The 14,492-nt window shown below is 38.1% G+C and overlaps 1 protein-coding gene across 1 annotated transcript in view; it reads right to left on the bottom strand.

The window, feature by feature from the left end:
- Window positions 1-546: 546 nt before the first annotated feature.
- Window positions 547-14,492, bottom strand: part of PMS1 (PMS1 homolog 1, mismatch repair system component) — an 81,046-nt gene continuing 67,100 nt past the window's right edge. The window contains exons 10-13 of the mRNA XM_080933036.1: window positions 7,884-8,366; window positions 6,443-6,573; window positions 3,588-3,748; window positions 547-716 (exon numbers count right to left, since the gene is read on the bottom strand). Of these exons, the coding sequence (XP_080789162.1) occupies window positions 552-716; window positions 3,588-3,748; window positions 6,443-6,573; window positions 7,884-8,366 (940 nt within the window). The 3' untranslated portion in view covers window positions 547-551. The remainder of the gene's footprint in view (window positions 717-3,587; window positions 3,749-6,442; window positions 6,574-7,883; window positions 8,367-14,492) is intronic.

The following is a 14,492-nucleotide window of genomic DNA, read 5'->3' as shown; positions in this document are numbered from 1 at the left end:
CGAGCGAGAAAGAGAACGGAGAGAGAGACAGAGATAGAGTAACTTTAAGCCTTGAAAAATTGCCTGTCTGCTTATACCCAAAAAGAAGTATGTGTTTATTTAGGATGCACCTCCCAGATACCCCTGCTTCCAGTTGAGAACTCTAATCCTGTGTTGAGGCTGGGCCCCAGCGCTGGAGAGGCAGCAATATCTTATTTTGTGATATTCTCATACCCTACTGCCCCATCCTACTTTAAAGTGGGACTGAAAAGTCCTCTTTGTTAGGCCAGCTAAGGCTGTTATAAGGGGTAAAATTTTTCCAAACAGGGTTAACTTAATAAATCAAGCACCCAAGTACACACCTACCTTCTACTGTGGAGCCTACAATTTATAACTAGTTTAAAGTCTGAACATGAAAACAAAATTTTTATAGTTCACATTATTTATTTATACATATTTTACAATTTTAAAAAACCTTTTCCAGCATACAAATATTTACTTTGATACATGATAGTACAAAAGTAGTTTAAGAACCAATCAATTTTCATAGTAACTAATGGTCATAAGCTTAATCATGAAGTTCCTGGAAGATGGGTTAAATGATGAAAAAATGGGCGGCCATGAACACACCCTTTAATTTCTTTTCCAAACTGGTGCTTCATTCTATAGATAAGATCTTGGACATCCTCTCGAGGTAAGTACATGGGTAGCTGTCTGGACAGACGGACGGCTTCTCCCTATTAAAAGAAAAGCCACACATTTTATCCTGATAGAACTCGAAGAAGATACATGCTACTCCAGCAAAATAAAAACTGATTTTCATTTTACTCAATGAATATTTACTAAGCACCAACAATGCTGCACATTCTGGAGACAAAGTCATTGGCAACAGAACAGAAGATCTTCTCCTGGAATTTACATTTCAGTGCAGAAAACAAAATCCAAAACCAAAACCAGATTCCACATAAACCCTGTGAACACATAACACACACACTTAGCTGGGTGAGAGCAGGGATTGTGTAAATGGAAGGCTTGCTCAGTGGGAAGGCTTTTCAGTTACCATGTCAAGGTCATGAGCAACCTAATGCATTTCAGAGACAAAAACATTCTGAATAGATGTGGCACTACAGTGAAGGAGACAGGATAAGGAAGTTGAATAGGAACCAGGTCATCCTCTAGGACAGGGACAGACTAATCTCTATTTGAATACACAGGAAGTAGAGATTAAGACAGACAGATAGACAAAGCCTGCCCAGTGTTTCATGTCATAAAGCAGTATGGCTGTGGTGCGAAACAGGCTTTGAGGCTGACAGTCATTGTGGTGCTGGGGAGGGCTGAGCAGAGCTGCTCTGGAAGGTCTGCCTTTGCAGTATTTCCTAGACTGACTATGAGACCTGCAGTATCAAAGGGAATGTCCTCAGGTCTGGTATGTAAATGCTGTTTTCTGATGCAGGAAGAGTGGGCTGGGGAATAAAAATTACAAAAGAGACCAGCTTTTTTTTAGCATAAAGAAAAATCTTGCAAGTTTGGAGTTGTTACATTTTCACATTATTCTCTTTAGCCACAGGTCTATCACCTTTTCAGCCATTTCACCTCTTTATTCCAAGAAAAAACAGAATCTGGTTTTCCTTCACTCTTACCTTTAAACTCTCCTTCCTCACAAAGCTCTTTGGAACATGTTTCCCTTACTGAGGTTGAGCATGAATGAGTCATCTAGAATCCAGTTCTAGGGCTGACTTAGCAACAGTTTCTGTACAAAGAGTTTAAGTTTCTCTCCCTCACCCTTGTTAATCCTTAGCTGTGGGCAAATTCTATGCTAGACAATATTAGACAACTGTAGAAATGTCCATTACATTACCCAGTAGAAATGTCAGGTCTTAAGAGACCTCAGTGACACCTGGAGATTGTCTATTTCTTCAGGGACTGTGCTTTCTTTTATTGCTCCCGTATACTTGGTCTCACATGCCCAAAGCCTCCCTACCCTCCACTTACAACAGACAACTTCTCTTCCCCCCCCACCAGATACACCTTCTTATTTACCTAAAATGTTTCCTTTTAGCTGGACTCGATAGTGTACAGAAAGACTGGTGTGAGTTTGAGGCCAGCCTGGGCTACATATTGAGGTCTCATCTCAAAAACAAACAACATAAAAATTACGAAAACAAAACAAAAAACAAAGAAAAATTATTTTTCACTCTTGACTCAGAGACCATTATGTTTCTCCTTTCAAAAACGTCTCTGTTACACTGGACTATTTGCCCCAACCCCTTTCTCTTGGCTTTACCAAACAGGGCTTCTCTGTGTAGCCTTGGCTATCCTAGAACTAACTCGGTAGACCAGGCTGGCCTCTAGTTCACAGATTGCCCTGCTTTCGTCTCTGGTTGACTGTTTTTAACTTCTCCATAACAACCATGCCTAGTTACTCTAGCCTGGTACACATTAGTGAAACGTTTGAGTTCATTCTCAACTGCTTTCTTTCTCCATTATGTCTGAAACCTTATTTCTTAACCACATGTGTTTTGCTCTTAGGACAGACTTCTCTGGAGTTCCTTGAAATTATGACTGCTGAATTGCCGTGGCAACAGGCTGGGAATTTCCACAAGACAAAGCCCCCAAGGGGTTCTCAGCACTACTGAATCCATTTTCCAGAGTCAGGTGACAGCATGTTTGCTATCTAAATGCCATGAACAAAGAGCGAACTTTAATACACAAGAAAACAAAGTCCAGGTCTGTTTGGAGAATGACAGCAGTGGACCCTAATGAGACCCTCAAAACTTCAGCTGTAAAAGTAGTAGAGGCTGTTTCTCTGGACTTGGGCTACACTTGATGGGCTCAGGAACCTCCTCAGCCCCCTGATTTAGATTTTATTTTTGAGTTGAGTATGCAGTCCTGGCTGGCAGTAAATCCTCCTGCCTCTGTCTTCTGGGTGCTGGACGTACACAGATATGCCATCAAACCTGGCTGGTTCTGAGTGCACTTTTCTACATCTAATTTTATAATTCTCATTTTGGTAGATGCTACAAAGATTTGCAAAGTGAAACTTCATTTATTCAACAACTTCTTTTCACTCTACTCAATAATCAATAAATGATCTCTTCCCTTTGAAGTGCTCAGGGATAGAGTTATCTTAAAATGTTTTAGGTAAATAATATGGCGTAAGAGTTGAGCAATTTGGAAACCATTCTGAACCTACTTATGGAATTCATAAGATAACAATGTTTCACAAGTAATAGTCTCAATATGGATCTAAGAATTGTATGACAAGGATCTCTGATAGTATTTATTAGTCTACATTGTAAAACATTTTATTGAGTTTTTAAAAATAGCATTTTCTTCTTGAAAACTAACATTTTAGAAACTATTCTTTTAACCATTTACTACTGGGGTAGGTGGGCAAAGCAGCCTTTAATCCTAGCAGAGGATTAAAGACAGAAGGCAGAGACAGGCCAGTTTCTGTGAGTTTGAGGCCAGCCTAGTCCACAGAGTGAGTTCTAGCCAGCCAGTGCTATTAGGACCCTGTCTGAAAACAAAACAAAATAAAAACCAAGTTTTCTATTTGAATAAAAGCCATAAAATTTAGGCAGTACATGTGATTCAGTGAGGCATACCTCCAGATAATTTACCACTTTTCGAGGTCTACATTCATAAATCTCCTTTGCATTTTTGTTTACTATAGCATTAAGAATTTCCTTTAAATCCATTATTCCATAGAATGGGAGACACTTAGCCATGCCTTCTATTTCTAAGTAGTTCTCAATACTGGAAATGCCTGAGAGAAAAAACAAAAACACATGCAGAGACATAGTTTAGCTAGTTAAAATTATATTCCAGAACATGTCCATCGGAAACAAGTTCTACTGTTAGAACACTTAGTGAACTTTCATCAGAATTTAATACATCAGGATAAAGTTCTGTTCCTTCATGAAGAGTACAAATAATCATTCCCAGAAGACTTCACATTAAGTCATAGGTACTCACTGATGCTACATGTGCTTCCTATGATTTAATTTACCCTTACTTCCTACTGCTCTGTTCCTCACATTTGCTCAGAACATTTACTTTGGAGAGAAAATGAAGTCCCATGATATTTATTAAAATGAAAACGGTTTAAGCATTTTATCAACTGTTATACTTCAAATTCTAGTCCACTGGTCTAACATTTAACTTAAAGACCTCAATTATTTTAACTTATCCTGAATAAAAATAGACACTCTTATCTTGTTACTATAAACTTTCAGGAAATAAAAAATGCTAGCGTTTATTCAATGATAGAACTAAGAAAATGCTTGAAATCGGCATTAATTATTAAGCTATTTTTGGGTAATTCAGTCGGTAGAAAATTCCTAAGAGTATATATTCTGAAGCATCACTTTTGACATTAAGGGACAGAAAGTGCTTATCCTCTTTGTATAACAGCACCTTTAATATTGGAATCAATTTTATGTTGCTTAGAAGGAAAGAGTCCAGTGGCTGTTGGTAAACTAATACAAGTTGAAGCATTGCATGTCTAATCTCTAACAAAATCTCAGTTTTGGCCCAGTTTTAAGACCAAGCAGTAGGAAAGTAATGTTCTCCCCAGGAAATAACTGAGGAAAGATGAACTGATACATCATCGAGCACTAGAAGATGAGCTACAGAGTTCAATAATGGAGAGGACATGAGTTAGAGTTAGAGCACACAGGGACCTCAAGAGGGACCCGAGACCACGTGAGGAAGGTAAGCAAGGTGTAGCAGTCTATAGTCCATCCTTTTAACATTTATTCAGATGTGAAGAAAGCTACCTTTCATCAATTCAGACTACAGACCAGATAAAAACTAAAGTCACACACATGCATACCCCTGCCTCCATTCTCCTTATTAAAAATTTTCAATTAAAAGACACCAGAAACCTCAAGAAAAAAGATGTATATGAAGACTAGAAGAAATGACTGGAAATCAGTTCAGGTCTGAAAGGGGGGAGCTGGAGGAACGGCAGCGTCCTAAGCTTATTGGTTGTTTGTTTTGTATATGTGAACAGGTCTCACTGTGTAGCCCAAGATTGCTTTAAATTCACTATATATACCAGGCTATTCCACACATGTGGCACTTTTCCCGTATTGACCTCTCAAGGTATGGTGACAGGCACGTGTCACCATGCTCAGCTTTGCCACTGATTTATGTCACTTAGTGTTTACACTTACTCTGTGAAGTTAATATACCAACTTTATGGAGGGCCATACAACAAATTCCTTAGAATCCTGAGGCAGGCTGTGTGGGTTCCAATATTGGATCTAACACTGACTGTCCTCTGGAGCAAACTTTACTTTTTCCTTTTCTCATCTGTAAACTGGAGACTATGACATGAGCTACTCTGCAGGCCGTTAGCGGGTTGATATGTTAATTCTTTGAAGGGGTATTCTGTATGTAACAGTTACTCAAAATTTATTAGTTGTTGTTAATGAACAAATTTGTGATCTGAACATCCAATTTCCATCTCAAGTATAAGAGCTGGAGCCGCAGAGGTAAGGCATTATGGGATGTACCTTTACCTTGTGAAACAGAAAAATCAAGCAAAATTTGAAGTTTGGAACACTGAAGCATCTTTTCCCAGATATCCACTTACTATCTTTAGAAAGAAAGAAACAATAGTGTAGCTTCTGTACACTATTGTTGCTTACTTTCTTTCTAAACTTTATTTATTTATTTTTACTATTATTGTTGTTGTTATATGGGTGTTTTATCTGCAGACATACTTGTCCACCATATGAAGGAGGACAGAACAGGTTGTTGAAACCCCTAGAACCAGAGCTAAAGGTATTTATGAGTTGCTCTATGGGTCCTCTGGAAAAGCAGCCAGTGCTTTTAACTGCTAAACCATGTCTCCAGCTCTTACTGTCTTCTGTGCTTCTGTGAAAGCGTTCTTTTAAAAACACTTTCCTATATTTTAGGTATGACAACTTAGGCATTGGAGTCTTTCCACATGGTGCCCGTGGCACTGGACACAAAGGGGAAGAAACAGGCAAGCTAGACTAGGAAGCTAGGGCAGTTGGAAACTCAAAAAGACCAAGAAGATCAGCAAAGAAAACTGGACTCCCTGAGGCAGACACCTTCTTTTCTATCTGCCTGGCACAATCCAGACATCCGCGTGAGACTGCTAAACAGTGTGATGTTTTGTGCCACCTGGAAAAAGGTGAAACTGTTAAACACCAACTTGATGGTCACTTTCATCAGACACTCCATGATCCACACACTGCTTTATCATCCAAGAGTCCGGATAGCTAAGCTACACAAGGAGACAGCTGGGTTGCCATGTCAAAAGATAAGAGAAGGTACAGTGATCACCTGAGCACCCCTTGGAAGGCAGCTTACCTCAGCAGAGCTGACGATGACTAGAAATGAAAATATACCGAAGAGCTCTGAGAGCCAGATGCGGCTCTTGGAAGGTTTATTTTTTTCGGGGTCAGAAAAGCCACATTATTGTTACCTGGTGTCAATTTGATCTTGAAGCCATTTGCTGTAAGACGAGGGTCACACAGGTAAGCTGGCCCACTGCATCTTTCCTCAACTGTTGACATTTTCTGTAAAACCTCTAAGTAATGAGGCCCATTAAGAAGACTGAAAAAGAAAGAAATTATGGTTCTTTAAGTTACTAAACATTCAGATTGAAACAAGAAAGTTTATGGAAGCTAATCCAAGGGTGCTTTGAAAGTGTTACCATTCCATGAAGTGCTGAACCCTGTGAGAAAGCACTCTGTCTTCTGTGAGTGTTGTATAAGAGGCTCTCTGTAGAGCGTGCATGGAAAGGAGGAGGAGAGGCATTAAGGGCAATTTGTCTAAAATGTGAAAACCTCAGAGGTAAAAGGGTGTTCCCTAAATGTAATAAAAATCAGAACTTGACCCACAATGAGTAGCTTTTCATGTCTTTAAAGCAGCTATCACAAATGAAAACACACACTCCATCAACAAGCTACTCAAGTGGTTATATTCGAAATCAAATGCTACTCACTGCTTCTTCAAGAGATACAAGATTAAATATAAGACTGTTCTTCCAAAAACTGAAAAAAATTTCAGTTTAAACCTTGGGAGGAAATCCTTCAGCTCAATGCAAATGTAGCATGTTTGACAAAGGGACCTCAGAACAGTCATTACAGATCTAGGCTGATGTGATGAGGGCCAATCCCCATCTATACAAAGGCAACTTGAGTGTCTGCAGCACACAACATGCTGTAGGATGCTGTATCTTGTTACAGCTCCATCAACCTAATTTTGGCTCAGAATGCCGAAGACTCCACCGACTGTGGTATCACAGAAAACGCACTGGCTGTATGTCTAGCTCATATTACCAACTCTGGAATCAGTCTGAAAGCTTGTAGTAAGAATGTCCCATGTGGGACACTCCACAGGTAAGCAGTCCACATTAGAATCCTGGATATGTGGCTTATTTAGTGCTTCTGTAAGCACACCAAAGCTAACTTTTCTGAGTTTGTGATTAGCTTAGAATCTAACCATTTCTGTGAGTAGGTGAAAGGATTAAGCACGAGAATTGTTCTCACACATGTTAATGAATGAGAGGAAACATGCATGTATACACTTACAAAGGCTGCTAAAGGCATTCACTATGTAATTCAACTCTAGTGGTCTGATAGTGTCAGGGCAGTCTAATATCAAGAAAAAACACAGCACCCCAGCTTTCAATTCCTACAGAGAAGTCATGAAGGTACAGGAGAAAGGGGCTTGGGATTTACTGAGTCAAGGAGTGAACACTCAGAACCTTCTAACATTACTTATAAGCCAACTAAGAGCATCATTAGAGTTGAAAAAAACTTCCTCAAAATATTCCTCCAAATAAGTATTATTATGCTTACTAGAAAACCTTCACTTTTTAACATTAAACATTCCAAGTTAAAAATCTCTCTTTACCGTACCTCTCTGTTAAGACAATTGGCTTTTCCAGTGGTTCTGCAAGGAGTTTATGATTCTCGAGAAGTCTTTTGAATAGCAGGGCTTCCTCCAATCTGTATGGGTTCAGTAACATGACATCTGCTCTGGATGTGACCAACCATGCATCAGGAAACTTGAGACTGTGGATCAGGCAAATCTCATCCTTTTCCTCTAAGGCAACTTCCTTTTGTTTCTTAAAGTTCACTTTTAAATTTTCCATAGAAAAGGAAATCTCTGTTATTTTAATATTTTCACTCTTTTTCTTTTCGTTCTGGGACTGAAAGAGCTCATCAAGTTTCAGCTGATTAGATGAGTCTTTCACCTTATGTTTCTGTGTCCAGCCCCAAGCACCGCTGGTCCTTATCTTTTTCCTGCCATCTTTTAATGAGACTTGTGTTTCCTGTTCAATGGCTTTCTTCATTTGGTTATTGTACCGTTCCAAGTCTTTTTTAGCCCTTTCCTCATATCTAAGAACAGAGATAAGACAGAACTAATGAGTTCATGATAAAAACATAATAATCATCTGAAGGAAAATTTAACAATAACAAGAAATTGGCCCCTGAAAAGCAGTCAAAAGCAAATGGGAAAGGACTTGTATTTGCATCCATGGAGGTGGGACCCAGCTTAGCAGGTGGGAGCTGCAGGAATTAGCTAGGAGATGGCACTTACTAGCCTGTAACATCCAGAACAACTTGAAATAAAGAGAAGATCCCATGTGTGAGAGCCCACAGGAAAACATTAAAATGGCAATGAACTGAACAGAGTTTCCTTTGGTTCTAGTGCAGAAGAAACAGAGCCTGGTGTCTGAGTTACATGTGCAGTTTGGTAAACATAGTGGGCTTTAATTTAAAACTTGAAGAGCACCATATGTTAGGATGAAAACCCCTACACTCTAGAACTGAGTAAATCTCCCAATAATTCAATGTAACACAAACTCCCACAAGCTCAAAGGCATCTTAAATAAATATAAACACTTTGCAGAAAAAAAAACAAAACATACCACCCACAATGTCCACTGCACAACTGAAACTCACCACTCAAATAAGAAAACAGAGAGTGTGAGTAATGGCCAAGGGAGACAGGTTAGGAAAAGACCCTTTCATTATGAGTCAGATTTAAAATTAATAAAATTTTTTATAAACATTTCAGGACTCTAGATAAGCAACAGAAAAAGAAATAGGAGGGGCTAAAGGAAAAGCTCCAGTGAGAAGTGGAAATTATATATACATATATATACACACAGAGATAAGTGGGAAGTATAGTACTAAACAACAGGATCTGGAAAGGAATAGTCACTGTGTAGATTTAGTTAAAGACCAGAGATGGAACCAATAAAAAGGCCTGTAAGTCTGAAGGCAGAGCTACATAATGACTACTGTGAGCAAGACAGGAAATGGACCTGTGCACATTGAAGCAGCTGGGAGATTATGCACAAGCATCCCAACATGCCAAGCATTTAATGATGAGCCAACCTATAGAATTATTAACACCTTAAAGATCCAAGAAGCAAGTCCATGCAGGATCAATGCAAACAAACCCTGCCAGATACACTAGAAGCAAACAGTGAACTGAAGGCGAATCCACAAATCAGTGAGAAGAGAAGCAAGACAAAAGACAATGCAATGCCTGCAGCTTTCAAGTGGCAAGAGAGTCCACAATTCACATCTACCAACTATAAATACCCTTTAAAGGGGAAGATTAAAGAAATGCCTTCAGATAAAATAAGTTTTCTGCTAACATGGGAGCACTCTTAAAGAATGATATGAGCACAAAAGCAATTATACCTTTGGACCTTTAGGTTTTATGAGAGACTCTGGTATTAACCTTCTCTAAGTGAGACAAGAAGATACCTGATATACGAAGCAATGCAAACACTAATATAAATTAATGTTAAATGTATTCACTTAAACCTTGAGTATCTCTGCAACTGCTCCAGTGAGAAGACAGGGGAAGACACAGGCAGAAGAGCATCTCTAACCCTAACAATGACAATGATTTTATTACATAGACCAAATCTTCAAACGAAAGGACAAGATGCCCAATGTCATGGGCTTCTAAGAATTGCACTTATGTAATAACACAGAGGTATAAAAGAAAAGAATGGAAAAATGTATATGTACCATACAAACAGGAAGTATACGAAAAGACGCTGACAACATTAAATGAATCAGATCAAAATGCTAAATTGTCAGAGATGCAAGGGCCATTATAAAGCTTAACACTCATATGTGTGTGCACCTAGTAATAGGGCTTTCAATATCAAGAGATTTCAAGCTACATCTCACAGCCTAAGCACAGAAATAAAGTCAGAAGCATAGCTGGAAGCACTGGTACCTTTCTCCTCAGAGGCACAATCAGATTTCTTTCACATAAACAGGAGTTCTGATTCCTTATATGTGAACATGGATCATTTGACAGGAAAAGAAATATGAAGAGGCAAATTCTCAATACATGACAAAAGGTGAATGAAAACTAACTTATTTTCTGTCCCGTGTGAAACCGGAACCCAAGGGTCTTGAAAATATTGTTAGAAATCAGATGTATCAACGTGGCTAGATATAAAATTAACTAAAACAAATCAGTAGCCTTCCACTACTCAAAGAACAAACATGTGGAGAAAGAAATTAGGGAAAAGATATCCTTCACAATAGTCACAAACACTATGAAATACCTTGGTGTGACTCTAACTAAGCAAGTGAAGGACCTGTATGATAAGAACTTCAAACCTCTAAAGAAGAAAATCGAGGAAGATCTCAGAAAATGGAAAGATCTCCCATGCTCATGGATTGGAAAGATCAATATTGTAAAAATGGCCATCTTACCAAAAGCAATCTACAGATTCAATGCAATCCCCATCAAAATTCCAACCCAATTCTTCATAGAGTTGGAAAGAGCAATGTGCAATTTCATCTGGAATAACAAAAGACCTAGAATAGCAAAATCCATCCTCAACAATAAAAAAACATCTGCGGGAATCACTATCCCTGACCTCAAGCTATATTACAAGGCAATTGTGCTGAAAACTGCATGGTACTGGTACAGAGATAGGCACATGGATCAATGGAATAGAATAGAAGATCCAGAAATGAGCCCTCATATATACAGTCACTTGATTTTTGACAAAGGAGCTGTAAACATTCAATAGAAAAAGGACAGCCTCTTCAACAAATGGTATTGGTCCAACTGGTACTCAGCATGCAGAAGAATATAAGAAAATAGACCCTTTCTTATCTCCTTGGACAAAGCTCAAGTGCAAGTGGATCAAAGATCTCCACATTAAACCAGGCACACTGAAATTATTAGAAGAGAAAGTAGGGAAAACCTTAGAACACATAGGCACAGGAGAAAATTTCCTGAACAGAACACCAATGGCTCATGCTCTAAGGTCAAAGATTGACAAATGGGACTTAATGAGATTGCAAAGTTTCTGTAAGGCTAAGGACACTGTCAAGAAAACAAAACTGCAGCCAACAGATTGGGAAAAGATCTTTACCAACCCCACATCAGATAGAGGCCTAATATCCAAGGTATACAAAGAACTCAAGAAGTTAGACACCAGAGAATCAAACAATCCTAATAAAAAATGGGGTACAGAGCTAAACAAAAAATTCTCAATTGAGAAATATCAAGTGGCTGAGAAGCATCTAAGGTAGTGCTTAACATCATTAGCCATCAGGGAAATGCAAATCAAAACAACCCTGAGATTCCACCTCACACCAGCCAGAATGGCTAAGATCGAAAATTCAGATGACAGCATATGCTGGTGAGGATGCAGAGAAAGAGGAACACTTCTCCACTGTTGGTGGGGTTGTAAACTGGTACAACCACTCTGGAAATCAGTCTGGTGATTCCTCAGAAAATTGGACATAGTACTTACTACCTGAAGACCCAGCTATTCCACTTCTGGGCATATACCCCAGAGAAGCTCCAACATACAACAAAGATACATGCACAATGTTCATAGCAGCCCTATTTATAATAGCCAGAAGCTGGAAAGAACCCAGATGTCCTTCAGTAGATGAATGGATACAAAAATTGTGGTACATTTACACAATGGAGTACTACTCAGGTATCAGAAACAATGACTTTATGAAATTCTTAAGAAAATGGATGCATCTAGAGAATATCATCCTGAGTGAGATAACCCAGTCACAAAAGAACAGACATAATATGCCGTCACTGATAATTAGATACTAAGCCCAGAAAGCTCTGAACACCCCTGAAACAACTCACAGACTATATGAAGTTCAAGAAAAAACAAAGGCCAAAAAAAAAAAAAAAAGAAAAACAGAAAAAGAAAATAATGAAAAACCATTATGCTTAATCTTTACACACCAAGAAAACTTTGACTAATTCCAGGTTACATCTTGTTTTACATGTACTTTATGCTCATTGTAACTAGTAAGATTTTAATGTATACTATGAAACCTTTAAAAAAATCAGGTACTGACAAAAATGTATTTGTATAGTTTTATGCAAAATGCTTAAAATCTATACATTTATCTTTGTTTTTTAAAATAAATATGTTCAATTAAAAAAAAAGAAGTCAGATGTATCATATAGTTTTACTTATTTGAAGTTTAAATAATGTCAAAACCAAGGTAATTTAACAGAAATCAAAACAGTGTTCTATAAGGAGGTAGCAGGAGGGAGCTGTAGGAAGGACGAAAATGTGTTTTCATTGTACTGTTCACACTGAACTACAGTGCTAGGGCCTGTGCATTCTACTGTAGGTACAATTTATGCAATTTAAAGAATGACTTAAGAAAGTTCTGGGGAGCCAGATATAGCAGCATATGCCCACAGTCAAGGCCAGACTGTTCTACCTAATGAAATAAAAAATGAAGACAGTATACAATAAAGCCATTTAAATAGCACACAGAGTAAAAAGTACACCATTTAATCCATCAGAGTTAATGTTACTTTTTCTATTTTACTTAAAGTCATCAGTTGATACATAAATTCCAATAAATCAAACATATTCAAACTATGTAATTCATCTGAATAAATGGATATTTCAATTTTTTAGTGGGTAAAAACCTAGAGGGCATTTCTTTTTTTCTTAGTAACAAAAGGAGTAAAAGGAAACTTCTAGAGCCACGGAAAATCCAGCAGTGTCCATGTCATCCACACTGTGAGAAGCTCTGAGATCCCTGGGTCCTATGCTCAGGCCCAGCCGAGGATGGCTCTGCTAAGCAGCTTCAGGCTGACCCTGTTATGGGAGAGCTGGGACTGCTACTGTGTTCACCTGAAGAAGCAGTGCCCAACAGACCCCAACAGAGCCCGGGGGTCTGCTTGCCAAGGCTCTGCTGCTCAGAAAAAAATGGAAACATAATGCAAAGTATTTGTTCTTTCCCTCAGGGTATTCACTTATGATATGTGGGCAATTCACGTGCACTCATAGCTCTGCTATGAGGAAGGAGATGTTTACTACACTGTAAATAGTGATGTTTACTCTAAGTGTCTATCAAGAAACACAAATCCTGGCTGGGGATGTACTCAATGGCAGAGTATTTGCTGAACACACACACACACACACACACATACACACACACACACACACACACTGGGTTAATCACTAACATAACAAACATGAAAAACAAAAGAAACACAAATCCTATAATTTGAATAGTATGTTTGATTAAAAGTTTAGTAAATTATTTCTGCTGGCCCCAAAGAATGGGGAGGTCTGGTGGGGTGGGGACATCCCCTGGAGGTGGGGGGAGGCGCAGTCGGGATGGGGGAGACAGACTGGGAGGGGAATAAAGTCTGGACTGCAAAAAAAGGATTAAAGAATAAAAATAAATAAATTTTGAAAGGTTTAGTAATTAAATGAAACTGTTACATTTTAAAATTTTGGGCCTAGGAAACAAAAGATTATTTCAGGTCTCAGAGGAAGCTGGCTTAGATTCTACAGAATATACTGTAAAGTCAGACTGTGAACCAGAACATGTTTCCAAATAAAGAAATGCTACATATTAGTTGTATAAGATTGCAATAAAGATTTGCTTCAATATAAACTAGATAAACATTAGTCATCATTAGTTTTTTATATTCATATTTTTGAAAGTTATTTTCTTCCACTTATTCCTAAAACGCGAACATATGGGTTAGTTATACAAAACACATGGTCTTTAATAGTTTACTTTCACAGGCACTAGAAATAGGTGTATTTTTAGCTCTTAGACATCAGCACTCCAGAGTTTTCCTATGGGATGGAAAATGAGTTCAAGATAAAGGTCATTTTTGTAATTAATTATAATGTGTAAATTTTCACATATGGTACTAATCTTTTGATTTATTCAAGAAGTCAATTTAATTAGTTCCTTGGGAAACAAAAAAGTTAGGTCCAAAATAATACTAGGTAAATGTTAAGTAAGAACAGATGTTACCTTTGTATGTGATGCCATTAAGGGACTTAGCAACTTAAATGGAAAGTATTCGCCCTGGTTTGACTAAGCAGCCAAAGGATGTTTCTGAGACTAAAGGCTACATTTAATTATAAAGTTTATTTAACATTTTCAGTAACATCTAAATTGTGACATTATTTAGTTATTTTAAGTAGAAATATATTTACATATTGCAAATGAAAG

Source organism: Micromys minutus (genome assembly GCF_963924665.1).
Source record: "Micromys minutus genome assembly, chromosome: 19".
Classification (NCBI taxonomy): domain Eukaryota; kingdom Metazoa; phylum Chordata; class Mammalia; order Rodentia; family Muridae; genus Micromys; species Micromys minutus.
Note: the sequence above shows the minus strand (reverse complement) of the source record. Positions and strands in the feature narration are given on the sequence as shown.